The 27,757-nt window shown below is 43.7% G+C and overlaps 1 protein-coding gene across 1 annotated transcript in view; it reads left to right on the top strand.

Moving 5' to 3' along the window:
• Positions 1-26,273, top strand: part of DNAH3 (dynein axonemal heavy chain 3) — a 99,353-nt gene extending 73,080 nt beyond the window's left edge. Inside the window, exons 44-62 of the mRNA XM_083711191.1 lie at positions 65-244; positions 702-825; positions 2,478-2,634; positions 3,905-4,048; positions 5,104-5,770; positions 5,864-6,029; positions 7,114-7,330; positions 7,718-7,900; positions 10,180-10,378; positions 11,498-13,639; positions 14,679-14,898; positions 16,751-16,995; positions 18,514-18,630; positions 19,367-19,524; positions 20,001-20,168; positions 21,032-21,174; positions 21,682-21,886; positions 24,485-24,622; positions 25,792-26,273. Of these exons, the coding sequence (XP_083567317.1) occupies positions 65-244; positions 702-825; positions 2,478-2,634; positions 3,905-4,048; positions 5,104-5,770; positions 5,864-6,029; positions 7,114-7,330; positions 7,718-7,900; positions 10,180-10,378; positions 11,498-13,639; positions 14,679-14,898; positions 16,751-16,995; positions 18,514-18,630; positions 19,367-19,524; positions 20,001-20,168; positions 21,032-21,174; positions 21,682-21,886; positions 24,485-24,622; positions 25,792-26,145 (5,927 nt within the window). The 3' untranslated portion in view covers positions 26,146-26,273. The remainder of the gene's footprint in view (positions 1-64; positions 245-701; positions 826-2,477; positions 2,635-3,904; positions 4,049-5,103; positions 5,771-5,863; positions 6,030-7,113; positions 7,331-7,717; positions 7,901-10,179; positions 10,379-11,497; positions 13,640-14,678; positions 14,899-16,750; positions 16,996-18,513; positions 18,631-19,366; positions 19,525-20,000; positions 20,169-21,031; positions 21,175-21,681; positions 21,887-24,484; positions 24,623-25,791) is intronic.
• The last annotated feature ends 1,484 nt before the right edge of the window (positions 26,274-27,757 follow it).

Raw genomic sequence — 27,757 nt, 5'->3', positions numbered from 1 at the left:
GAGAGGGGTAGAGAGAGTTCTTTTTTGTCTTCGGAAAATAATATTCAATCAATATTTTTCCCAGATGACTTAAATATGCCTGCCAAGGAAGTGTATGGAGCCCAGCCTCCTATAGAACTCCTTAGGCAATGGATTGATCACGGCCACTGGTACGACAAGAAGGATACCTCAAGGCTCGATATTGTTGATGTTCTGTTCCTTTCAGCAATGGGGCCTCCTGGAGGTGGAAGGAATGATATTACAGGTATGATGTCAGATTAAATGCAATAGGACAACCTTTTATTCTTTTCTGCAGTCACACAGTCAATCAATCAGCAGCTGAACTGGGTTCCACACAGTCACAAAAACAAATTAACTGAAAAAGCCTCAAAAACAAAAACGCAAAATAAATAGCAAAAACAAAAGCGCCAAACTTACTCTGTTCTGGAAGTCAGTTTGACTTCTGAAATGTTCAAAAACCAAGGCGCAGCTTCTGATTGGTGCAGGTGCCCCGGAAACAATAGCCAACAACCACATCGGACGTTCGGCTTCTGAAAAGCGTTTGAAAACCAGAACACTTCTGGGTTTTCGGCGTTTGGGAACCAAGGCGTTTGAGTACCAAGGCGTTTGAGAACCAAGGTACCACTGTATCTGCCTGGGGTCATCAGAAGGAATGGCAAAGCCGCATTGAGACTTACTGTGTCTTCCCTTGTGTCTTACAGGACGTTTTACAAGGCACTTGAACATTATTTCCATCAGTGCCTTCGATGATGAAATTTTAACAAAGATCTTTGCTTCCATCGTTGACTGGCACTTCAGCAAAGGGTTTGAGGCCACTTTTCTAAGGTAAATGGACTGTAAGGAATGTGCTTCTCTTCAAGAGAGCACATTTTGTGGTATTTATACGTGCAGAAGCTGCCCCAGGTCATTGTACCCTTTAAAAAAAGTACAGTTCTCTTTTTCTCTCGTAGAAAAGACTGCGCAAGACTCTATGTTTAGAGTTTAAACATAACACATTACCTTACTTGGTATACTAAAACATATAGTGATTTTTTTCCTTAAAAATTGTTTAGGGATACTCTCATTTTGACTCAAGAAAATCACCATTTTATAGTTCAGATTGGGAAAAATAAATACAACAAATACAACAAAACTGACCAATCACCATGCTAGATTCCAACTCCTACTCCACACATTAAACACTCGCTTCCGTCTGAGACTCAGGAAATACACCATGACAGGAAATGAGGCCACCATCGGGGGTAGCAATGGAACTGACAATCCACCATACTAGAGAAGAAACTATTTTTTTAAAAAAAATATTAGTTTCTTCTCCTGTTAGATTCAAAAAATGTTTAGGGGTATGCGTACCCCTGCGTTCCCCCATAAAAAAGCACTGAAAACACACACATACGTATGAGAAACTGGCAGATTTATGAGATTTTAAAGACTTACTCTAAGGCACATAGCAGTCTAAAACACACTCCTGATGCTCTCACAGTAAAACTCACTCTCTACACCTGATAACACACCTGGCAGCAGAAACTGCCTGTTGTGGTGACATCCTAGGATTCCATAGCACATTAATTCTTTCCATAACATTTTGGATGCACCACTCCCACTCATTTCTCCTAACAACATCTAGCTGCTATCTACCACTGCCACTGCTCTTGCTATATAATCCTGTACTGTTGTGTGTTTGAAGTGGCACTTGATTTAGGATCAGGAGGTTGATAAAGAACCTCCATGATTAGCAAAATAGGAAGCTGTCATTGGTCCATCTACTTAGTGCTGTCTGCACTGACTGGCAGCAGCTCTCCAGGGTTTCAGGTGCTGGAGATGCCAGGGACTAATGTGTAAAGCCACGTGCTTTGTCACGGAATTATGAATGGGGATGGGGGAGAAATAATGAGCAGTATCCAATTAAACCATAGTCTCAGAACAAGGATTTCTGCTTGTTCAATGGAACTTCCCCTAAACATGTTTCGCCAACTCTTTGGAGCAGATTTGGGGAGGATTTGGGATAGATGCGTGGGGGGAGGACTTTTGTTGTGCAAAAGGAAATCCTTTTTCACTTTCCCAGTCTTAACAGTGCAGTTCTCCAGCCAGATTATGTATGCAAAATACATATACTAAGGTAATCCATGCACAAAAATGCATAAATTTCTGACAGTAACATGAAATGAATTATATTGGGGGAAATTGCTTGAAAAAATGGATATCTCAGGCAAAAACATCCAAAAGTGTGTATGTTAGGAGAAATTAGCACTAAAATGCTAATGATTTTTTTGGGGGGGGGGATTGCAAATTGGTGTGGAAATTTGCAGAACTGAACATAAAATTGGGGAAATGAGAATCCGAAATTAACGGATTTGCTCATCCCTAGTGATGTCTGCAACTCTTCACCATGGCAAAGTGGGAGAAGAGAACCTAGGGGCAGGGGGCATGGTGGAAAGAAAGCTCAGGGTTACATTTAACTTTTTTGCTCCTTTTCAAAGGCTTGGCAAAATGATGGTTCATGCTACTATGAACATTTACAAGATGGCTGTGGAAAACTTCCTTCCGACTCCTTCAAAATCTCACTATGTCTTCAACCTGCGCGATTTCTCCCGGGTCATCAGAGGAGTGTTGCTCTGCCCACATACCCATTTGCAGGTGTGAAAGTTACACTTGTTTTTATTTCATCAACGGGGGCACCATCATCACCATAAAAGTTAGCATTTATAATTGCACTTTAGGTTTCCAAGTACTTTGTATCCATTGCCACATTGCAATGATTACAACAACACAACTCTGTAGATTAGGTGAATATTGTATATTGAAGATGGAGGAGTGCAGAGCTGAGGCTGGGCAATTGAGACCTACTGGAAGCCACCAAGAGGGTTTGTGGCAGAGGAAACTTTTGACGTAGAGATTTCCTGATCTATATCTTAACCAGTATGGGCTGCATCTAGCATTAGTCCTACTCAGAGTAGACTCGTTGAAATGAATGAGCATGACTAACTTAGGCCCATGAATTTCATTGAGTCTTCTTTGAGGAAAACTTAGTTGGATGCAACCCTGTGCACACAGTTGCACCTCACAATGGACCACACTGCTGCTGAATCTCCAGAAATAACTTCTCTCTGTAATTCCCATCTCAAAGGTGATTTATCTGTATGGAGAAGCATCAGAGCTTTTCTTCTGCAAAGGATTGAGCTGGTTCAGTCTAAAGTTCTTTATATTGTTACCAACTGTAACACGGGATTCCAGAGGTCTTAGCCCTCAGCCTGTGCCTGTGCTCTTTGGAGAACTGAAGACGTGGTAGAGGTTGTTGTAGCTTTAAGAAATTCACATATTTACACCTGAATTTAGGTGGAGAGAGTACAGATCTTACAGCTTGATCATCTCAAGAGGGGCTTGTTCTCCACACCAGTGCATTACTGGAGCCCAAGGCATCTCTCCCAGCCTCCCTTCAGCCAGCCTGCCAAAAGATAGATCTCTGTCTTTGTTCTCTCCCTTCTTTTCAGTACAGCTTGCTAAAGTTACTCTCTCACACTCATACACATCCCATCACTTTGGGAACCTCTGTCTGCACAAGCCCAAGATTCCTTTTAGATGGCCATCAACACCTTTTGTCATGTTAATGCCTCTATCCGAGGTCAGGCACTGGCTTGGAAAGGAAGCTTAGCCTGTGCTTTTCCACTGGCCTGCAATCTTCCCTTCGGTACTCCAAATAATAATAATAAAATCCTACTGTTTATTAATTTCTAGGGTTTAGGGGGATCCCACCCCCAAACCCATAACAATATTTACTGATTAAATTCCTGTTGGTTGGCTTCCACCTCCCAGTGGTCAAGAAGTATCAAGATCCATGTGTGTGTGACTATGTTCATATCTGCTTCAAAACCAGGCATGGATTGACGTTCCTCCTTTCTTTTGATAGGATGGGGAGAAACTGATCAGGCTTTGGATTCATGAAGTTTATCGGGTCTTCTACGACCGCTTAATAGATGACGAAGACAGGAAGGTGTTTTTTAACATGGTGAAAGAAACAACCTCTGATTGCTTCAAGCAGAGTGTTGATAAGGTATGTTCATCTTCAAGCAGTGAGAGCTGTTTGAATAAAGAGAGAAAAATAGGATATATTTACAGCAACTGTTATTTTGGTTGCATTGGGCTGAAGAGCTCTCCACCCCCACCCCATTTTCGCATGGTGCAAAAGTGGCAGAGGGATTTCAGCAATTTTCTGGAATCGGGAAATTTCAAGGATGGAACTCAAGTTACATTCACATCTTATTCTCTGGCTTCCATTTGAGTGGTCAGTCGTAGCAGCTGCCATTTATCTTTGCCCAGAATTTTTCTTGGGTTGTTGCTACATCACAATTGATTGATTGATTGATTGATTGATTGATTGACTGATCGATCTATTGATTAATACATAAACAAACAAATAAACAAACACACACTACAACTGATAAATTATGGGTGGTATGCTATGTTAGTCCTACTCAGAGTAGAACCATAGAAGTTAAGCAACATGACTATGTAGAACTTGGTTGGATAGCACCCTATAGGTTTCAGTTTAGAGGGGGGGAAGGCAAGCAAGGGGAATGTGATGGAAGCATGTAAATTATGCTCGTTGTGAAGAAAGTTGATAAAGAAACATTTCTTCCCCTCTTGTAATATCAGAACTTGGGACCATCCAAGCTGAAAAGTGGGAGTCAGGACAGATAAAGTGCATAGTTAAACTATGGTGTTGGCTATGACAAGAGGAAATGATGGCTGCCTACTAAGATGGCTTTAAAAGGGAATTAGACAAATTCACAGAGGATAAGGTTATTAGTGAATACTAGTCATGGTAGCTATATCACATGTAGTTCCAGAGACAATATGGTTCTACATGCCAGTTACTGGAGATCATGAGTGTGAGACTGCTGTTGCGCTCATACCCTCTTTGAGAGCTTTCCAAGACGTATCTGTATGGCCACATTGGGAGTGGGTTACTGGACTAGATGGGCTTTTGATTCAACCCAGCAGGGTACTACTTATGTTCTTAGTGTGTCTTCCCACATCCATTATTTCAGAGTGGTGGTGGGCAGATGGAGTCCAAACTGCTTATGTATTCCTCACTGTCTTCCATAGGTATTAAGCCACTTGTCTCCAACTGGAAAGATCCATGACGATAACATCCGGAGCCTCTTCTTTGGAGACTACTTTAAGCCACAAAGTGATGCGAAGATCTATGATGAAATAACAGACTTAAACAAGCTGACGTCTGTTATGGAATACTACTTAGAGGAGTTCAACCAGATCAGCAAGGCGCCCATGTCTCTGGTTATGTTTAAATTTGCCATTGAGCATATCTCACGGATATGCAGAGTACTGAAGCAGGATAACGGCCACTTGCTGCTGGTGGGCATCGGTGGAAGTGGCCGACAGAGTGCCACCAAGCTGGGCACCTTTATGAATTCATATGAACTCTTCATGATCGAAATCACGAAGTTCTATACCACAAATGACTGGAGAGAGGATATCAAGAAGGTCATGTTGCAGTCAGGGGTGGCCAACAAAAACACTGTGTTCTTATTCTGTGATAACCAAATAAAGGACGAGTCCTTTGTGGAGGACATTAACATGCTGTTGAACACGGGGGACGTGCCTAACATCTTTGCAGCAGATGAGAAGGCTGACATCGTTGAAAAAATGCAGGGTGCAGCAAGGACCGAAGGCAAGAGAATTGAAGCCACCCCTCTGGCCATGTACAACTTTTTTACTGAACGCTTGAAGAAAAACTTGCACATAGTTTTAGGTACAGATTAAAAAAACAAGTTACTTTTTCATTCTGATTCCTTCTAACATTTGACTGGGCTTGTCTGAGAAATAATGATTATGTCCATTGCAGCAATGAGTCCAATTGGAGATGCTTTCCGGAACCGCTTGCGAATGTTCCCTTCGCTGATCAACTGCTGCACTATCGATTGGTTCCAAAGATGGCCCACAGATGCTTTGGAAATGGTTGCCAACAAATTCTTAGAGGATGTGAAGCTGGAAGATGAAATCAGAAAATCGTATGTCATGGGATGCTTTGCAAAGCTTCCCCCATCCCACACCCTCTCTAATATAACAAATCTAAATTGTCACAATTTCTTGAAGGTATAGGCATGTAACTCCATTGCAGCCAAAATCAACAAAGGGTCTTGAGGCACCTTAGATGCGAACAAATTTATCCCAGCCTAGTCTTTCGTGGACTTGATTAGGAATGAGGGAGAAATTTGATTCAGATCACATTTAAAGGCAAATCCACCAAAAGTCACACTTTCTGAAATAATACATGAATGGAAAGAACATCTTTCAAAATTCACATTTCTCTGAAACTGTTACCTTGTGGGCCAAGTAATATGTACAAAGATGCATTTCCTGGGGGAAAATATGCGTACAAATGCATATATTAATAAAAATAAAATGCAAAGATGCAATCAGTTGGGTGAGATTGCTTTCTAAAAATGGAACTATTAGGAAAAATTGCATACAAAAATCTATATAGTAGAAATTCACACTGAAATGGTGATGAATTTCCAGGGTTGTTTTTTTTTTATATAAAATGGAAACTGAAGTGGAAATGTGAAGAACTGAACTTAAGATTAGGAAAAAATGAGAAACTTGAGAGAAACTGAAATTGATGTATTAAATCATCCCTAGTCTTAAATCAACTTCAGAGATGGCTCTCCAGATATTGTTGAAGTACTACCCTCATCATCCCTGTTTACTGACTTTGCTGGCTGGGACAAGCTTTGGTGCTTGTATTGCTACTTTGGATGCCTTCATAATGATATGACCCATCTTAGTTTGGCCTGACATGGTCAAATATTGAGCAGGACTGATTTAAATAGCATTGTAGGCCATAGATATGGAGAACAGTTTTTGAAATTATTGCAGAATGATGTTGACTATTGTCCATCACCACAAAGCTTTCTGATATGGTTAATTAGCATGTCACAAAATCAGCTCTTGGCATGTCCTCAAATAACTTTTATATCTTGAGCCAAAGTTTTACCAGAAAAATTATGTGGCTCTTATACAATGTTCATGGACCACACAAAATTTAACTCATTGTTTGTATTAGCTGCCTATTAACATGTGTTTTCCCTGTAGGGTTGTGTCCATGTGTAAGTATTTCCAAGAAAATGTGAGAGAACTCTCCGTCAGTTATTACAGCACTCTTCGAAGACACAATTACGTAACACCAACATCCTATCTGGAATTGATTCTGACCTTTAAGGCGTTACTAAATAGTAAAAGGCACGAAGTGGATATGATGAGAAATCGCTATCTTGTGGGCCTTCAGAAGCTTGATTTTGCAGCTTCGCAAGTAAGTGTGGACTGGAACAGGTAGATTATATGGAAACTTGTAACTGTTTTCTGCAGTATCCATTGCAACCTCAGTATTATTAACAGGGCTGTTCAAAGACAATGGCTGTATACACACCATATATTTAAAGCACATGACTTCCTCCAAAGAATCCCGGGAACTGTATCTTACAGAGCTACAATTCCCAGCACCCTTAGCAAACTACAGTTCCTGATTAGTTAGAAAGCAAAATCACTGGCAGATTCTGGTACCCAATTGCACACTAAAATGCTGTCATGATTTTTTTCCCTGTATCTGAAATTGATTATGGAATGTGGTGAACTGAGGATTGGAATAGTAAGGAATTGATATCTTGATTATGCCCTCTCCCTTGGTCATCCTCTTTAGGTTGCAGTGATGCAAAAGGAGCTGACTGCTCTTCAACCGGAATTGATTCAGACCTCCGCCGAAACGGAGAAAATGATGATCCACATAGAAAAAGAAACCGTTGAGGTGGATGCCAAGAAGGAGCTTGTGGCTGCAGATGAAAAGGAAGCCAATGAAGCTGCAGCTATTGCCCAGGGTATTAAGGTAATTGTGCTGTGCAGCCCGATGCTCCCTCCCCATCAGAGCTCATCTTTCCAGTGCAGTGTAATAATTGAGAAATCCAAACTAAGAAAGGTGTAAAGAGCTAGCAGCGGCGTGTTGTTTCTGCCCTATTTATCGTTTCCCTGGAGGAATGTATGCAATGCTAGTCCTCTGTGCTGGTCCAGGGGGGAGGTTACTGTGGGGCGAGGTCCAGGACCTGAGTCGAGGGTCGGCAGACAGTCCTCCACGGGCGAAGCGGGGTCCACAGCGAGGAGCCGGGCAAGGACAGGAACTCTGGGGGAACCGGACTGGGTGCTGGCCGAAACAGCTCTTCAACGACGTTGCTCCCGCAACCTGGGACCGGGCTGACTGGCCTTTTTCTTCTCTGAGGCCCGGGGTGGTCACAGCCCCCAGTAGACCCGCCTCTCCTGGCCTTAAGGCGAGCACTCCTCCTGGGAGAAACCAGTTCCCTTCGCCTCTCTGCCCTGAGCCTCTGCAGTTCAGGAGAGGCTGAAGGGTTACTGGGCCCAGGGGGAGACTCACCTGTAGGCACTGAGTCCTCAACCACCTCCAGAGCCAGAGTGGAATCACCTGGTGCCTGCTCCTGAGGATCCGGCACAGGTGCAGGCGCTTCAGAATCAAGGCCCTGCCCCAGTTCAGCCGGCCCTGGAGGCGGGGACTTCTGTGCAGGCTGGGATTCCTCCGGTTCAGCCTCTGAATCGGATTCCCAGGCCATCACATCCTCAGAGTAGGCTCATTGAAATTAATGAATCCAAGTTAGTTCTGTCCTTTAATTTCAGTGAATCTGCTCTGAGTAGGACTAGCATTGACTCCAGTCCTAAGGCTTCGATCCTGTACCTCAAGTGTGGGAATGTTTATCAGCCCAAGGGCCACATTCCCTTCTGGGCAACCTTCTGAGGGCTACATGCCTGCGATGGGCAGAGCCAGAGGCAGAAGTGGATAGGGCGGCAAATGCAAATTTTACCTTTTGCACAGTTGACTAGTGTCTTCATAGCCACACACCATCCAGACAAGCAAGTGGCATTGACAGAGTTCATGGGCACAGACCAGTCAAACAAAAACAGTTGGGGGACAAAGTGAGGGGGGTGTTGCCAGAGAAGAGCTCTGAGGGCTAGACAGAGAGGAATAGATGGTTCTCCATCCTCTGTGTCAGGGAACTGCCATCAGCTCAGAGGGTTACAGGGAGCCTCCAAAGATTGTGAGAATCAGCACTTCCTCCGCGGAGGAGGGAAGCCACGCCTCTAGTGGGGAAGAGATGCAGGGCTCGGAGGATGCAAGGGAGAGCCAGAGCACTGTGCATAAGCAAAGCGGGGGAGCAGGCAGATCCCCCTTTGCCCACGCCCTCTCTGTGCAGTCGGTTTACGCGCAGAGAGGGGAGGCGTAGGATGGGGGGGGGTCAAAAGACTACTCTGCTGGGGAAAGTTTAAGGACCGCCCACTCTCAGATTCTGCTAGTGACTGAGCAAGACATGGAATTGAGACGTTCTGCACTGTAAATGTTTTTGCACTGATAATAAAGCCTTTGAAAAGACCAGTGGGGGTCTTGCCTGTTCGCTCTCAAGCAACCACACCGGCAGACGTAACACTCTACTATGCCAACTTACCTGAGAGTAAGCCCCATTGAACTCAATAACACTTGCTGCTGAATAAATATGCACAGAGCTGCACTGTCAGCACATGATGTGTCCTTCCATAGTTGGTTTTTCACTAAAGAACAGCCACTTAAGAGGGGATGGTCACACTGGGAACCTGATGCTGCTGAGAGGGGATTCAATCCCTTGCCCCCACCACAGTTCTAATCTGCCTCCCCAGGGCTGCTACTTACCCCAGAGCAGGGAGAAACTCTTTCTCCCAAATACACATATGCTGAAAGTAATGTTGGGCTAAAAATGCCCCCCTTTTGTGGGGTCACAAGAGAGTGAGTGTGATGCAGTTAGAGTGCTAGGCCAGGGGAGGCCAGGGTTCAAATCCCCACGGAGTTATAAAACTCACTGGGTGACCATGTGCCCATTGCACCAGGGCACAATTGACAGGTGGGGAACTGCCAGCGAGAGGGCCCTCGATCAGTTTCAATCAAGGCACATCCAGGGCCAGCACCTGCAATAAGAAAGAAAAGGGCTGTTCTTGCAAAGTTGTTGTTTCACTGGACTGTGCAGTGGCATCCTGGCAATGTGGTGGGAATGTATTTGATGTGATGACATAAAAAAATAAATAAATGTCCAGTAGCACCTTAGAGACCAACTAAGTTTGATGTGATTACAGGAAGAGTGCGAGGGGGATCTGGCGGAGGCAATGCCAGCCCTGGAAGCTGCCCTTTCCGCTCTCGATACTCTGAACCCTGCAGATATCTCCCTTGTCAAATCCATGCAGAATCCACCAGGACCTGTCAAGCTGGTCATGGAGAGCATTTGTGTTATGAAAGGAATAAAGCCAGAAAGAAAGCCTGATCCAAGTGGAAGCGGTAAAACACACACACACAAAAACAACAACAAAAACACAAACATTTATTGGGAGCGGTTGTCATGTGCTTCTTTCTTGAAATTGAGCATTGCCATCATATCACTTTATATTATATATTAAGATATTCACCCAGTAGAGTTTAGTCCATTAGGGCAAGTGCTGCCCTGCCCTACCAAGCTAAGCCTGTCCTTAGCCAGCCCTACCTTTGAAGATGACCCAGAAACTACAACTAATCCAGAATGCGGCAGCTAGACTGGTGACTGGGAGTGGCTGCCAAGACTACATAACACCAGTCTTGGCAGCCACCAGTCAAGACCTACATTGGCTCCCAGTACGTTTCCGAGCACAATTCAAAGTGTTGGTGCTGACCTTTAAAACCCTAAACGGCCTCAGCCCAGTATACCTGAAGGAGCGTCTCCACCCCCATTGTGGAGGTCCAGCTCCGAGGGCCTTCTGGCGGTTCCCTCACTGCGAGAAGTGAGGTGACAGGGAAGCAGGCAGAGTAGTGGCGACCATCCTGTGGAACGCCTTCCCATCAGATGTCAAGGAAATAAGCAACTATCTGACTTTTAGGAGACATCTGAAGGCAGCCCTGTTTAGGGAAGTTTTCAATGTCTGATGTTTCATTGTATTTTAAATATTTTGTTGGAAGCTGCCCAGAGTGGCTGGGGAAACCCAGCCAGATGGGTGGGGTATAAATAATAAATTATTATTATTATTATTATTATTATTATTATTATTACTCCTGCTCCTCCTTAGCCCCAGTGTTGCTGTTGCTCAGCAGGAAGGAGGGTGAAGACAAAGTCAGAATTAGTTGACTCTGCCTATCATTGGCTCTAACTCCCCACTACTGTTGACTCTCCTGCATTCTGCCCTAAAATTCCAATAGGCCTTAGCCTCCACTGCATTCAATGCAATAAAATGGACCATCGATACAAGTGTTATGGGAAGTGAGTCATTATATCACCTTCTCCATTTGTTTTGGCTTAAGAATTACTTGGATGCTCAAAAAACTATTTCAGGGGAAAGACAGGGAGGTTGAAAATCTTCCAGATTTGTTATATGAGATATTCGTATTTTGAAAACATTTTAACATATATGTATTTATGTGAAATTTCAGGTAAAATGATAGAAGACTACTGGGGAAGTTCCAAAAAGGTTCTAGGGGATCTGAAATTCCTCGAAGGCTTGAAGACTTATGACAAAGATAATATCCCATTAGCTGTAATGAAGAGAATTAGAGAGAAGTTCATCAACCATCCCGACTTTCAGCCAGCTGTCATAAAAAATGTATCATCCGCCTGCGAAGGCTTGTGTAAATGGGTGAGAGCCATGGAAGTGTACGACCGTGTTGCAAAGGTGGTAGCCCCAAAACGTGAACGACTCAGGGAGGCTGAAGGTTTGCTCGCTGTACAAATGCAGAAGCTCAATACGAAGCGAGCAGAACTCAAGAAGGTGATTGACCGCCTCCAGGACCTGAATGATGAATTTGAAGAAATGAACAACCGGAAGAAAGAACTCGAGAACAACATTGACATATGCTCTCAGAAGCTGGACAGGGCTGAAAAACTGATCAGTGGCTTGGGAGGCGAGAAGGATAGGTGGACAGAAGCAGCACGCCTGCTAGGAATTCGATACACTGATCTCACTGGCGATGTCTTGTTATCTTCAGGGACGGTGGCTTATCTGGGAGCCTTTACCGTTGATTACCGTACAGAATGTCAGAAGAAATGGCTGGCTTTGTGCAAGGAGGAGAAAGTCCCATGCTCGACTGATTTCAGCCTGAGTAACACTTTAGGGGACCCAGTCAAGATCCGTGCCTGGCAGATTGCCGGCTTGCCAATTGATTCCTTTTCAATTGACAACGGCATCATTGTTTCCAACTCAAGACGGTGGGCTTTAATGATTGATCCTCAAGGGCAAGCCAACAAGTGGGTCAAAAATATGGAAAAGGGCAACAAGCTTTCCGTTATCAAGTTGTCTGACACCAACTATGTAAGGACTTTGGAGAACGCCATCCAGTTTGGAACCCCAGTCTTGCTTGAAAATATTGGCGAGGAATTGGATGCCTTCTTGGAGCCGGTGCTGCTAAAGGCAACTTTCAAACAGCAAGGTGTGGAGTACATGAGACTGGGAGAGAACATTATTGAGTACTCAAGGGATTTCAAGTTTTACATAACAACACGCTTAAGGAATCCTCATTATCTTCCTGAAGTTGCTGTGAAAGTTTGTCTGCTCAATTTTATGATCACCCCTCTAGGGCTTCAGGACCAGCTTCTTGGGATTGTGGCTGCAAAGGAAAAGCCTGAGCTGGAAGAGAAGAAGAACAAGCTGATTGTAGAAAGTGCAGCAAACAAGAAACAGCTGAAGGAGATTGAAGACAAAATCCTGGAAGTTCTTTCCAAGTCAGAAGGGAATATCTTAGAAGATGAAACAGCCATTAAAATCCTCTCTTCTTCCAAAGAGTTGTCTGAAGAAATATCTGAAAAGCAGGAAATTGCCACTGTTACCGAAATGGAAATAGATGCCACCCGAATGGGGTACAAGCCAGTGGCCGTTCATTCAGCAACAGTCTTCTTTTGCATTTCTGATCTGGCTAACATTGAACCAATGTATCAATATTCCCTGATATGGTTTATTCACCTCTATGTCCAGTCTCTTGCCAATAGCAGGAAAAGCGATGTTTTGGAAGAAAGGATTGAATTCATAATTGACCATTTCACAATCAGCATCTACAACAACGTCTGCCGATCCCTGTTTGAGAAGGACAAGCTTCTTTTCTCCCTACTTCTGACTATAGGGATCATGAAAGGGAGAGATGAGATTGATGATGAGGTCTGGCGTTTCCTTCTGACGGGTGGGGTTGCGCTCGAGAACCCGTATGCAAATCCTGCCCCAGAGTGGTTGTCAGACAAATCGTGGGCCGAAATTGTGCGTGCCTCAGGGCTGAAAAACTTGCGTGGGCTGTTGGATCATGTGGAGTCCAATGTCATGGAATGGAAACTGATTTATGATTCTGCCAAACCTCATGAAGAAGAGTTTCCCGGTGAATGGAATCTGGTCACGGGTCTTGACCGCATGGTCATCCTCCGATGCCTGAGACCAGATAAAATCATCCCGGCCACCCAACTGTTCATCTCAGACAACATGGGGAAGATATATATCGAACCCCCAACATTTGATCTTGTTGGAAGTTACCATGATTCCAACTGCTGCGCACCTCTGATTTTTGTCCTGTCGCCAGGTGCTGATCCCATGGCAGGTGAGGTTTCTTAAATAACCCAACATGAAATCCTCCTTTCATGATACTGCCTTTTGGTTGAACAAGGCTATAATTTGCCCCTTTCACTGCCCACACCCTGAGCAGCGGCTCAAACTCTGACCCAGAGGAAGAGTGCACAGCCAGATTTTTTTTAAAAAATGGCAGTGCAAGCAGATGAGGTGCTGGACCCAGACCTGGGTCCCCAGTTCTGAACTTGAGCCAGAGATTCCATGGTCAGAGACAGTAATGCTTCTCAATGCCAGTTGCTGGAAACCACAGGAGGCAAGAGTGCTGTTGTGTTCAAGTCCTACTTGCAAGTTGCCCACAGGCATCTGCTTGACCATTATGAGAACAGGATGCTGGACCAGATGGGCCATTGGCTAATCCAGCAGGCTCTTATTATGCTCTTATGAGACCCTCAAACTAGGATCCCCAGAGGCAGCATCTCCTGGGCCAGATTCATCTGTAGGTCCAACCTTCCCCTCTGCCCCAGGGCCTGTTTTCCAGCACACAAAATGCACCCAGAGGGAACTCAGTGGGGAAAGACCACAGCTCATGGTACCCTTTTCATGGAGAGGGTCCCAGGTTCAGTTGCTGGCATCTCCAGGTAAGGCTAGGAGAGGACTGCTGCCAGTCCATGTGGGCACTACTGGGTTAGATGAACCCATGTTCTGACTCTGTATAAAGTAGCTTCCTACTGACATTCCTTACTTTTTCTGTATGTTGGGTGCAGAGGTCTTTGTAACAGCAGCTTGCCAGAAAGTCCTCCAAAAAGCACTTGTAATTCCCCATCACCACCTTTAATAATAATAATAATAATAAGTAGTAGTAGTAGTAGTAGTAGTATCCCTCCCATCTGACTGGGTGGCACTATGGGCAGCGTCCAACATATATAAAAAACATGATAGCATATACAGGGCTGCCGTCAAATGTCTTCTAAAGGTTACAGTTACTTTAACTGAGAAGATTCCTTTTGGGTTTCTTGAATAAAACCCTGCACATTTATTAAAACAATTTGTATTTAAATATTTGACACTAGGCTTGTTGAAGTTTGCTGATGATCTCGGCATGGAAAGCATCCAGACTATTTCACTTGGCCAGGGCCAAGGCCCAATCGCAGCTAAGATGATTAATCAGGCTATAGTGGACGGGACTTGGGTTGTGCTGCAGAACTGCCATCTCGCAACCAGCTGGATGCCTGCTTTGGAAAAAATCTGTGAAGAGGTTATAGTACCTGAGAATACTCATACCAAGTTCAGGCAAGAATTCAATATCTATTATTCAGTCTACATGGATGCTGTAGAAATCTCATTTCCTGGGCTCCAGACATCCTCTTTTGCTGGTCAGGAAAGTGGTGCAATGAAAGTTCTGATCCCCTGGGGTTCCGGGGTCACAGAGGACATGGCAGCAGGCTTTTTAAAAGAAGGTAATATTAGGTAAATATCTCTTCCCACTGAGGCCATGTCAGATAATATCACAGTGAGCAGGGTCATGCAGGTAAGATCAGGCTCAGTAGCATGTGCCTCGATTTAGCAGTATCAAGTTCAGGGCCAAGGTCACATCTATATGTTAGTACAGCGGTACCTCGGTTTACAAACACCTCGGGTTACAAACACTTTGGGTTACAGACTCCGCTAAGCCAGAAGTAGTACCTCGGGTTAAGTACTTTACTTCAGGATAAGAACAGAAATTGTGCGGCGACAGTGGGAGGCCCCATTAACTAAAGTGGTCCCTCAAGTTAAGAACGGTTTCAGGTTAAGAACGGACCTCTGGAACGAATTAAGTACTTAACCTGAGGTACCACTGTAGTTGTTTCTTTTTTCTTTTTTTAGATGATTTTCTTTTTATATTTTTATGATTTTACTCTTTTTGTAAACTGCTCTGAGGTTTTCTTGCAATCGAGTGGTATATAGATCTTGTGAAATAAATAAAAATAAATATATGCCCAGATTTAGGCAAGCCCTATCAGGACCACGGAAAGGTCCTGTGACCTCCAGTGGCTGCAGTCTTCCCTTTGTTGTGCTTAATGGGTGGATGTTGTCTCAGCAAAGAGGTTAAGGTTGGCAAGCCCTGCCCCTCAATTAGCCCTGCCTTTGCAGAGGAGCTGGCTGTGCTCTTTAAAGGGCTATTGCCAGTTCCATAACTGCTGACTTCTACAAGACTGAAGAGATGAAATGCTACTGGGGACTCATCCTAAGGGTTTGAGGGTGGCAGGAGAGCTACATCTTCTGGCTGGAAAGGCATGGAAGGAGGTGCTGAAAGGTCCCCTCCTTGCACAGGGCTGCCTGCTTCTCCTCTTCATCAGAGTCTTCCTCGGGGCAGGGTGGGGGCCCAGATTTGGGGATCATTACATTTTTTAGAACTGACCCTCTGCAGTTTTCACTTTTTCACTGTCACTACTACATGTCTTGGTGGTGACTGACCCTCTGCAGTTTTCCCTTTTTCACTGTCACTACTACATGTCTTGGTGGTGACCATTGTACTCCTGGTTGCAAAGAGGGGGTTGAGGTGGGGTTTGTGTTGGTGCTTTGTGACAGTGCTAGTCTCCCTTTCTCTTGCACATAAGAGCTTTCTATGTAGCAGGACCCCCCCTTCTAAAAAAACTAAAAAAAAAACCACAAAGTGCATTCATCTGAGCTCCTGTCTTGAGTCTGATGTGGCACGGTCCAGACACAGGTTGACCATTTAATGAGAGCTAGGCCTCTAACACATTTGTTACAAAGGCACACACAAGATACTTAACCGTTATTCAAATGTGTGAAAATAAGCTTGTGTATCTTCACCAGGGGTAGCCAAGGTGGTACCATCCAGATGTTGTAGACCACAATTCCCACCAGCCCCAACCAGCATAATAATAGTTCTATTATTTCTACCCTTACCATCTGGCTGAGTTTTCCCAGCCACTCTGGGTGGCTTTCAGCACATATAAAAACATAATAAAACATAAAACATTAAAAATTTCCTGAGACAGGGCTGGTGCGTGGCCAGTAGTCAGGGTTGCTAGTTGTCTAAAAACATCTGGAGGGTGCACACACTGGCAACCCCTGATCTACACATAGACAGCATCCACACCATGTAACCAAATTTATTTCTGCTCCCAACTTTCATTAGGTTGTGGCTGACTAGTTATCCATCCGAAAAGTTTCCTGTCAGCATTCTCCAGAACGGAATAAAAATGACCAATGAGCCACCTAAAGGAGTGAGAGCAAATCTCCTTAGATCCTACCTCAACGACCCAGTTTCTGACCCCATGTTCTTTAACAGTTGCGAAAAGAAAGAAATTTGGCAGAAGCTGCTCTTTGGCCTCTGCTTCTTCCATGCTCTTGTGCAAGAAAGAAGAAACTTTGGTCCATTAGGTAAGATGTTGTGTGCTTTATTGTTTTCAAAAACAATTTTGTTTTTTTGTGGTAGATGGCTCTGGGGAGGTGGGAACAGAAAGTCAAGCCAGAGGAGGTTTGCATATAGTCTTCACCTGCATCCGTCTTTCTCCTTGCCACCCAAGACAAGGTAGATGGTAGGTGGTTCTGTGGCCAGCAGAGGCTGGAGATTGTGTCTGTCCAATTCTTCATCCAGGATGAAAGCAGTATAAATGGTTCCTATCTGCCCCCCTCCCCACTTTATCCTCACAACAACATTGTGAGTAGATAAATCTGAAAGAGTGTGACCCAGCCATTCACTGAGTGTTGTTCCTAAGTAGGGATGGGGGAGAAATCCAACTCAGTTCACCTTTAAAGGCAAATCTACCTTATTTATTCAAAGCCATCCTTCAGAATTCACGTTTCTCCAAATTTTGCGGTTTTCCCAGCCAAGTTGTATTTACAAAAGTTCACATACTGAGGTAAACGGTGCTCAGAATTGCATATGTACATGAAAATTACATATGAATATGCATTACGTTCAGGGAAGTGGCTTTGGGGAAAATGTACGTATGTATTAGGCAAAATTGCACACAAAAATGTGTATATTAGAAATTTCCACTAAAATGCCAGCGAGTTTTTGTGAGAACTTAACAACAGCAACAACCTCAAACTTGTTTAGAAATGTGAAGAACTGCATTTAAGATTGGAAATATTAGAAACCTAAAGTGACAGATTCACTCATCCCTATTCCCGAGTGAGGAATTTAAAGAGGATCTCTCTAATCTACTGCTCTGTCCACAACACCACACTGATGCTATCATCTTATATGTGCTGCAACTCTAAACGAAGGAACAGCACAGCATGGATTAAACAGGCACTGGCAACTGCTTTTGACCCCATGTCACTAATGGTACAATCATTGCACCAATCATTGTGTCAGTCTGTGATCCAGATCCCACAGTTCAGTTTTGCATCAGTGCATAGCTCTTTCTACAATTAAGCTGGGGCTTAGTTTTATTGAAGATTTCCTCATGTATGTCACTCACTGTCCACTGGGCCATTTTTCCTGCCAAAGGCACCCCAAATAACAAAGGTAAACATTTTTATGTGGTTACAAACTTGGATCTATTGCTCAGATTTCCTACGTGGCCATATAGGGAGCTTCTGTTGAAATCAGCCAGGGGCACTTGTGCCTTTTCTGTGTCTATCAGAATGCAGCTGTTCAGTTTTGAGCTCAGCAGTTTTCAAATGACAGCTGAGGGGCACATAAATAATATTTAACATTAGCAGCTCAAATTAATGTAAGACCTGGAACACATTGTTGCACTATAAGGGAAGTTAATTAAAGATAAATATCTCCCTCTTGGATACAATATTGAGACAAATGCCTGGGCTTCACTATAGTATTGTTTCAGCTTAGCCTATTAGCACTGAATGGCATTTTATTGTTTGCCATCAGCAGAACAAAGCTTGTTGTATTGCAGACTCACTTTCCCCCCACTCTGACCTGGACAGGTTGGAACATTCCTTATGAATTCAATGAATCTGATCTGAGAATCAGTATGCGGCAGATTCAGATGTTTCTGAATGAATATGAAGAAACCCCATTTGAAGCTCTCACATATCTTACAGGTATGGACATTATGGCTACATTCAGACATAATGCTGGTTTAGCAATATGAAAATGAGCTTAGCGTGATTTAGCTAAACTATGGTTTATCATTACGAATGTGAGCATGTTACAAAAGTGAGCTAAAAGCATGGCTTCTCATTTATGAAAATGAGCCCCCAAGGCTTGCATACATCCCTTCCCCATTCCTCAGTGTGGCCATAGCAAAACAGCTGGAAAAGAGGAGAGGAGAGACAGGAGCATGCAAGTCATCCTGCAGCTCATGTGATGCTGCTTTGTACAAAGTCAGTTCATTGGTCCATCTAGCTCAGTATCGTCTGCTCTGACTGGCTGATACCTTCCTTTGTCACAGGCAAGGATTTCTCCCAGCCTTACCAGGATATGGTGGCGATTGAATCTGGAATCTTGCCCAAGACCATGGTTTCCTGTTACATCTGGGCCACAGTCTAATAGCCACCACCCTCCACCATACCACCCAAAGTATATGGGGATCCATGATGGGAGTCCAATTCTGACAAAACTCTATCGTCCCTAGTCATGCAAGGCTAGCTAACATATGGCTGTTTATTAAAGATGTCCCACCTGTAGGTTCCAATTTCCCCCTGAGCCCACTGTCTGTGGGCTCCAGTCACCTTGTGAGCAGAGTCTTATTGGTCTCCTGTTTTAAACAGAAGGTATCTCTGTATGCTGCATAAACAGCTAACCATTTTCATTCTAATGTGTTGTTTCTATTCCAAGGCGAATGTAACTATGGTGGGAGGGTAACGGACGACAAGGACAGGCGTCTCCTGCTTTCTCTTCTTTCAATTGTGTATTGCAAAGACGTAGAAGTCCTGGAAAACTACCAGCTTTCCCCAGGGGGGGAATATTTTGTACCATCCTTTGGGACATACCAGGTAAGAGAGCAAAAGGTGTGGATGAAGTACTTTTTTTTTCACACAACGCCTGGTAAAATGTTGGAATTCTCTCCCCACCCCCAAAATAATGGTGGTCATCAACCTGGATGGCTTTAAAAGTGGATTAGGCAGATTCGTGGAAAAGAAGGCTATCAATGACTACTAGCCACAATGGCCATTTTCTCCTTCCACTATCAGGGACCAGTAAATGCCGCTGAATACCAGTTGCTGGGAATCACAAGTTGTGCTCAGGTCCTGTCTGCGGGCTTCCCAGAGGCATCTGTTTGGCCATTGCAAGAACAGGATGCTGGTCTTTAGCCTAGTTGTGCAGGGATTTTCTTATGCTTTTATAAAATGTGGGCATCACAGTCTGTACCAATTGGGGGCAGCGTGAACAATACCACCTCCTTATCTTGCAAACCTGCTTGCCGGTGATGATTCTTAAAATACACATATCATTATATATTTCTTTACAGTCCTACATAGACTACTTGAGAAGTCTGCCAATTATAACCCACCCCGGAGTATTTGGGCTACACGAGAATGCAGATATCACAAAGGATAACCAAGAGACCAACCTGCTTTTCAATAGTGTCCTGCTGACTTTGCCCCGACAAGCAGGTGGCGGCGGCAAATCTCCACAGGTAACAAAATGACACTGTGGCTTCATTTAGTGCTTCAAGCCCTAAATGACTTAGGCCCCAAATATCTAAACAACCACCTCCATCTTGACAGTCCCTTTTGGATGTTAAGCTTGGCAGAAGAGGCCCATCTGGTTATTTGGCTACCTTCTAGGGTGTTGGTAGCCTGGGAGACGGCGTTCTTTGTGGCATCCTCTAAGCTGTGAAATTCCATCCCTTTAGAGGTGTGTAGCAGCTTCATTATGTAATTTCTATCATATGCTGAAGATGCACCTATTTACCCTGACCGTTGACACCTGACATCCATCCATCGCTCTTACTACAATGTATGTATTTAGTGCCGTGCTAAGCAGGGTGGCGCTGTGGGTTAAACCACAGAGCCTAGGACTTGCTGATCAGAAGGTCGGCAATTCGAATCCCCACGACGGGGTGAGCTCCCGTTGCTCGGTCCCTGCTCCTGCCAACCTAGCTGTTCAAAAGCACATCAAAGTCCAAGTAGATAGATAGGTACTGCTCCGGCAGGAAGGTAAACGGCGTTTCCGTGTGCTGCTCTGGTTCGCCAGAAGCGGCTTAGTCATGCTGGCCACATGACCCGGAAGCTGGACGCCGGCTCCCTTGGCTGATAAAGCAAGATGAGCACCGCAACCCCAGAGTCGGCCACGACTGGACCTAATGGTCAGGGATCCCTTTACCTGTACCTTTTAAGCACAACTAAAAGCATAATAAGCTCAAAAGGGCGAATGAGTTTGAAAAATTACATATTTGAAGAATAACATACAAAAAGATGGCAGGTTATTAAAGAGCTACAAAAAAATGCTATTTTCAAGCATATTCCATTTCAAAAATGTCCAATATCCTGATTTTAGGAAACAGTAGAGGAACTGGCACAGGACGTCCTGTCCAAGTTACCACAAGACTTTGACCTAGAATATGTGATGGAAATGTATCCAGTACTTTACAGGGAATCCATGAACACGGTTCTTAGGCAAGAACTTATCAGGTTCAACAGGTAGGATTCTGGGTTTCTTCTTCTTCTTCTTCTTCTTCTTCTTCTTCTTCTTCTTCTTCTTCTTCTTCTTACCCTCCTCCTCCTCCACCCTGCAATATTAATAGAAATAGTGATGGAGCAGCCACAGGCCTGAAAGCTCCGCGTATATTTTATGTTAGCATAATGGACATCAAGCGAAATCACAGATATTTGCCCACCTGCTATTCCATATAGAGAAGGTGATGGGACTTGCAGTTGACTGTGGCAGGACAATGTCCCCTACTGTACATTAGGGCATGCAGGCCTCTACTGCACAAAAGAGTTCTACCCTCCAAAATGTTGCTCTCACTCCTATCACCTGCCAATCTACTCTGCCTAATAATAGGACTGGCCCTCTTTCCTCATTTAACAGCATGCTTAAGGTCATGTGGAAGCCTCCAGTTAACCCTAGGTTTCCATTTCATCTGACCGGGGAGCCTATGGTTAACAGATTCAGGACAGATTCAGAACCATTTCTTCTCCCTCTAGGCTTACAGAGGTTGTCCGCAGCAGCCTTGTCAACCTACTTAAAGCCATCAAAGGCCAGGTGCTGATGTCTTCAGAACTCGAGGATGTCTTCAACAGCATGCTTGTAGGCAAAGTGCCTCCTATGTGGGCAGCCAAATCCTACCCATCCTTGAAGCCTATGGGGAGTTATGTGTCTGACCTTCTCATGAGGCTGGTCTTCTTTCAGGTATGCTTCAGCTCTCATGGTTCAGTGTTGTTGTCAAGATCATTTACACATGAGTAGAGATGGAGGAAGAATTCAATCTGGTTTGCATTTAAACACAGACTTCCCTAATTTGTGCTTTTCAAAGCAATATGTGAACCAAAACACAGCTAGCCTTCAAATTTTGCACTTTTCTGAAGGTTGCAGTGAGAATCTTCAGCCAAGTAATGTGTACAAAAGTGCATGCATTGTAGTAAAGAGTGCATAGAAGTGCATATATTAGTGAATATAACAAACCAAAATGCATTCATTCTATTAGGGAAAATTGCTTGCAAGTATGTGTATATTAGGAGAAATTGGCACTATAATGCTAATTAATTTTCACGAGCACTTTAAAAAAAAGCTTTGCAAAGTGATGTGGAAATGTGGGGGGTTGGTTGGATTTAAGACTAGAAAAATGAGATACTTAGAGTAACTTAGTAATTGAGGTTGCTTTTCTGACACGGTTTCCTTTTGGACAAATAAATGTCCAGCCAGAACTGCCTTTTTATGTAAGTGATTTTACATTGTTTATTTTGTTCTGAGCTTTTAAATTTTGGAATTTGGTGTTTTTGTCTTGATGCTGGTCATTGACTGTCATAAAACGACTTGATTTGACTTGAGAAACTGAGAGAGATCAAAATGGGCACAGTCATAACAATCCTATGCAGGGCCTCCTCAGTAGTTGCTCCCAGACTTTGGGACTCCCTCCCTAGAGAAGTTAGATTGGCTCCCTTCTTGCTGTCCTTCCACAGGCAGGTGAACAGCTTTTTGTTCCAGTTACAGACAGGTAGCCGTGTTGGTCTGCCATAGTCAAAACAAAAAAAATTCATTCCAGTAGCACCTTAAAGACCAACTAAGTTAGTTCTTGGTATGAGCTTTCGTGTGCATGCACACTTCTTCAGATACACTGAAACAGAAGTTTCCAGACCCTTCTATATAGTGAGAAGGTGGGGAGGGGTATTACTCAGAAGGGTGGTGGGAATGGGTGATTGGCAGATAGCTGTGATGAGCCTGTTGACGACTCTTAACGACTGCAATAGGTCTTACAGGAAAAAGCAAGGGGTGAGAAGGTGAAAAATGGCTTTGTCATGTATAATGAGATAAGAATCCAAGGTCTTTGTTCAGACCAGGTGTCTCCATGGTTTTAAGTTTGGTGATAAGTTGCAATTCAGCAGCTTCTCTTTCCAGTCTATTTCTGAAATTCCTTTGTAGTAAAACAGCTACTTTGAGATCTTGTATAGAATGTCCTGGGAGATTGAAGTGTTCTCCTACTGGTTTCTCTGTCTTGTGATTCCTGGTGTCCGATTTATGTCCGTTTATTCTTTGGCGTAAGGTCTGGCCTGTTTGTCCAATATAGAAAGCTGAAGGACACTGTTGGCATTTGATGGCATACACAATGTTAGACGATGAGCAATTAAATAGTCCCGAGATGGTATGTGTGATGTTGTTGGGGCCAGTAATGGTGTTGTCCGGGTGTATGTGGCAGCAAAGTTGGCATCTGGGTTTATTGCAGGCTCTGGTGCCAGTGTCCGTGTTAGGTCTGGTTGTAGTATTATTGTGGGTTAGGAGTTGTTTAAGATTGGGTGGCTGTCTGTAGGCAATGAAAGCTCTTCCTCCCAGAGCTTGAGAAAGAGAAATGTCATTGTCCAGGAGAGGTTGTAGATCTCTGATGATGCGTTGTACTGTTTTAACTTTAACTTTAAACTGCTTTTAATGAGAGGGTCGGTGCCATGCTGTTTTTACTGTAATCATTTGTATGGGTTTAAAAGATTTTTGTGTGTGTTCATGTGTGTTTTACTTCTGTCAATGTTTGCTTGTATTTAATTATTGTTTTCTATTTTTTAGTGGTTTGTTGACATTTATTGGGATGGCTCAAGTATATAGAACTGGTTTGGGGAACTCAATATTCCCTCAGGATGCAATTTTATTTGTTTTCCTTCAAAAGTTTATATATTGCTTAACTCGGTAGTATCTAAGTAGTGTAAATGGAGGCAGGAAGTAGAAAGCTAGCTAGGTGGTTAAGAAAGAGCCACAGATTAGAAGAACTGTTGCAGGAATAGAGGTTAGAAAAGCTCTCACTGTCAAGAGATCTTGGGTTGCATCGAATGCTAGTCCTACTCCAGAGTAGTCCTATTGAATGTGAAGTTAAAGTTAAAGTCCATTAACTTCAATGGGTCTGCTCTGGAGTAGGACTAGTTGGTGACAACCCTCAATTATTAGATAAGCTTCAAAGAGAGACAGCAGTTGCCAACAATAAATTAATTAATAAAAGCCCTGTAAATAGATGCGTACACCAAAAAAGTGTGTTAAATTTAAATATTTTAAATTATATTTATATATGCTTAAGGATCATGCTGGTGTTTTCAGCTAAGTGGGGTGTCAATTTCTTATCCTAATATTTATAAATTTGGACTTAAACCTTTACAGATTTGCATTTGTTTAATGGTGGAGACTGACGGTTTGAGATTCCATTACCCCAAGTTCTTGGCCTTCAAGACTTTCCAGCTGACTGTATGCAGTTGTTATTTCTTTTAATCCCACACAATAACTATTTGCTTTGCTGATTCATGTTAAACCCAGGAATGGATCAATCACGGACCTCCAATTGTGTTTTGGATTTCCGGTTTCTACTTTACTCAGTCCTTCTTGACAGGAGTTTCACAGAACTATGCCAGGAAATACACCATCCCAATAGATCACATTGGATTTGAATTTGAGGTAAGTAAAGCAATTTCATTCCGTGTTTAAGAGTTCCTGTATACGATGCAAAATGAAACTTGGCCACCTAGGGTTGTATCCAATGAAATCCTACTGAGAGTAAACCCATTGGAATGGAACCTGTTAGTCATGCCCATTAATTTCAGAGGGTGTACACTGAGAAAGTTTGTCTTCCATCCATCGCCCTCAGCCAATCCATCTGTAGAGATCAGAGTTAGGCTACTGAAGATTGGGACATTTGCATGAACTGGAATGTAGGGAACAATAAAGCATATCTGCCAGTTTAATGGTGGATTTTAGGTAATTTTAGAGTTCATGGACTTGCTTCCACCCATCTCTCCTTAAATACCAGTGCATATTATATCATTTACTTCAAAAAGGCCATCCTACTGCATTGGGGGTGGGGTGGGCAGCTCATTCTGTTACATGGAGCCCTGGGCACACACACTCGCTCTGATGGTACCACTGATCTCCATTGTAAAACACTGAGGCTGGTAAAAAAAGTCTTCCTTCCTTCCTTCCTTCCTTCCTTCCTTCCTTCCTTCCTTCCACAAGACATGGATTTATGAAGCTGCATCCTCCAGAGTCCATTCAGAGCATTCAAAGGCCAGAAACAACAGAGGCCGTTTTCCTACTTAATTGATCCCTTAGTGCTAGAAGATAATAGTAAAATATTAAATAATTGATGGCATGCTGTTAGAGAAAGGGGAAAAAGGAGCTATGGGATTTACCCTTACCCTTTCTCAGAAAATGTCTTTGGGGAGCTGTGCAGAGAGTACAGATTCAAAAGTAATAAGTCTGGAGAGCATTATGAACTAAAGTGTAACGAGCATTTAGAAATATGAGGACCAGTGTTGGGATCTAGCTTTTGCAAGCATTTGTAGATATTTCTCTTCCATTCTTTATGTTTAAGAAGCTCGTAGTGAGCTAGTCGGATGGGGAAGAAAGCATGATGGGCGGTCCTTGTAGATACTTGGGGAGTTTCTGGGTAGATTGAGTCACAGAGGATTGGGTGTGATGTTTCAGCACGTCCTGCTTCAGTGCTTCAGATCCACAGGAGACATTCCTTGCCACAGCTAGCAACTAGCACTGGATAGAACCTTCCTTCTGCAAGACCTAGGCCGTGTTCTAATACACCATTTCTTCCTTCCTTCCCCCACCCAATTTAGGTGATGACACAGGAGCACAGTATGACTCAGTTGCCTGAAGATGGAGCCTACGTGAAAGGGCTTTATCTGGAAGGGGCCCGCTGGGACAGGGAGACCATGCGGATTGGAGAGTCTTTTCCCAAAATCCTCTACGACTCCCTGCCCATCATTTGGCTGAAACCTGGTGAGAGCTCCAAATTTTTGCATGAAGGGATTTACCTGTGCCCCGTCTACAAAACCAGTGCCAGGAGAGGCACCTTGTCCACCACTGGCCACTCCACCAATTACGTGCTCTCCATTGAGCTCCCTTCCGATTTGCCCCAGAAGCACTGGATCAATAGGGGCGTTGCTGCACTTTGCCAGCTCGACGACTAAATGGTTGGTGTCATATGCCTGTGCTTTCCGATAAAAAAGCACGGCTGCAACTATTGCCCCTTTGAAAAGAAAGAAATCTCGGGCTACAACCATTGCCCCATTGAAAATAAAGAAAACTTAAGGTTTGAGCAACTTGTTTTATTGCACATTCATCCTGATTTGTTTCCAGGGAGGTTAGACAGCAGCTGCATCTACACCATACATTTATGTTTGCATGCATGTATTTCATAAAGTTTATATGCTGCTTGATTCTAAAAACAACACCAACCCTCAAAGGGGTTTAAAAAAAGAATACAACAATAAAATTATTAGTAAAAACAATTTAAAACACTCAGAAAATTGAAACCAGCAGTGAACTAAAAACACATCAGTATTTCAGATAGAGAAGTAGGCTTGTCTAAACAAGAATGCTTTAAGTAGGTACCAAAAAGAGTGCACTGAAGCTGCCAGCAGGATATCAATGGCAGGGAGTTCCAAAGTGTAGGGGCCACCACATTAAAAGATCAGTTTCCTACAGATGCAGAATATCTGTGCCAGTTCCACAGATCAAAGCAGTCCAAGAGGGCCTGTATGGGGTAAGACAATCTCACAGACAAATATGTACCGTATTTTTTGCTCTATAAGACTCACTTTTTCCCTCCTAAAAAGTAACGGGAAATGTGTGTGCGTCTTATGGAGCGAATGCAGGCTGCGCAGCTATCACAGAAGCCAGAACAGCAAGAGGGATTGCTTCTTTCACTGCACAGCGATCCCTCTTGCTGTTCTGGCTTCTGAGATTCAGAATATTTTTTTTCTTGTTTTCCTCCTCCAAAAACTAGGTGCGTCTTGTGGTCTGGTGCGTCTTACAGAGCGAAAAATACGGTAGTTTGTTAAGGATCCTGGGAATTGTAGTACTGTGAGAGGTAAACTGCAGTTCTCTAGGTCCTTTGGAGGAAGCCATGTGCTTTAAATGTATGCTGTGCATGTGAGCGATGTTGCTTCAATCCAGCATTATCCCACGCTTTCCAGTGCACTTCTTATTGTAAAAGGAGCATTCTTTTTTGGGGGGGAGTGGGTTTGTTGTGCAAGGCCTCCCAGTCACCTTCGACTGCACAACCAGGATTTGCTGGGATGTGGTTGAATCTCACCCAAGACTAGCGATGGTCTGGAGGTCCTCTTTGCTTTGCTCTCAGTTTGCTTTCTCTCTTGGGTCAAGCCATTTTGCATTGAGGATTGAGAAGTGGGCCCTTCCTTTCCCCTGTTCTAACAGCAAACCGTTTGCTATCAGGGTGACTCAGGAGGGTGTTCCCAGAAAGAGGAAGCGAAAGGCACCACTGCCAGATCTCTCACTGAACTCTTTGCCTTGGCATTTCATTCAACTTCGCTTCTGGCTTTCCCCAATTCTTACCATGGCTTTCATTTTCAGGTCAGGGTCATGGGTTTGAGCCCCTGCATTGCAGGATGTAGAGCTAGATGACCCTTTATTCCCTTCTAACTCTTTGATCCTGTGACTTCATAATCCATCCATTCCTATGTAATGTCTTCCTTGCCGTCTGCCTTCCCCTCTCTGCCCCAGATGTTAATTTTGTGGTTTTAGGCCCCATCTGCACCATACATTTAAAGCAGTATCATA

The sequence above is a fragment of the Podarcis gaigeae genome (genome assembly GCF_964106915.1).
Source record: "Podarcis gaigeae genome assembly, chromosome: 14".
Lineage (NCBI taxonomy): Eukaryota > Metazoa > Chordata > Lepidosauria > Squamata > Lacertidae > Podarcis > Podarcis gaigeae.
This window is presented reverse-complemented; position numbering and strand designations above follow the sequence as displayed.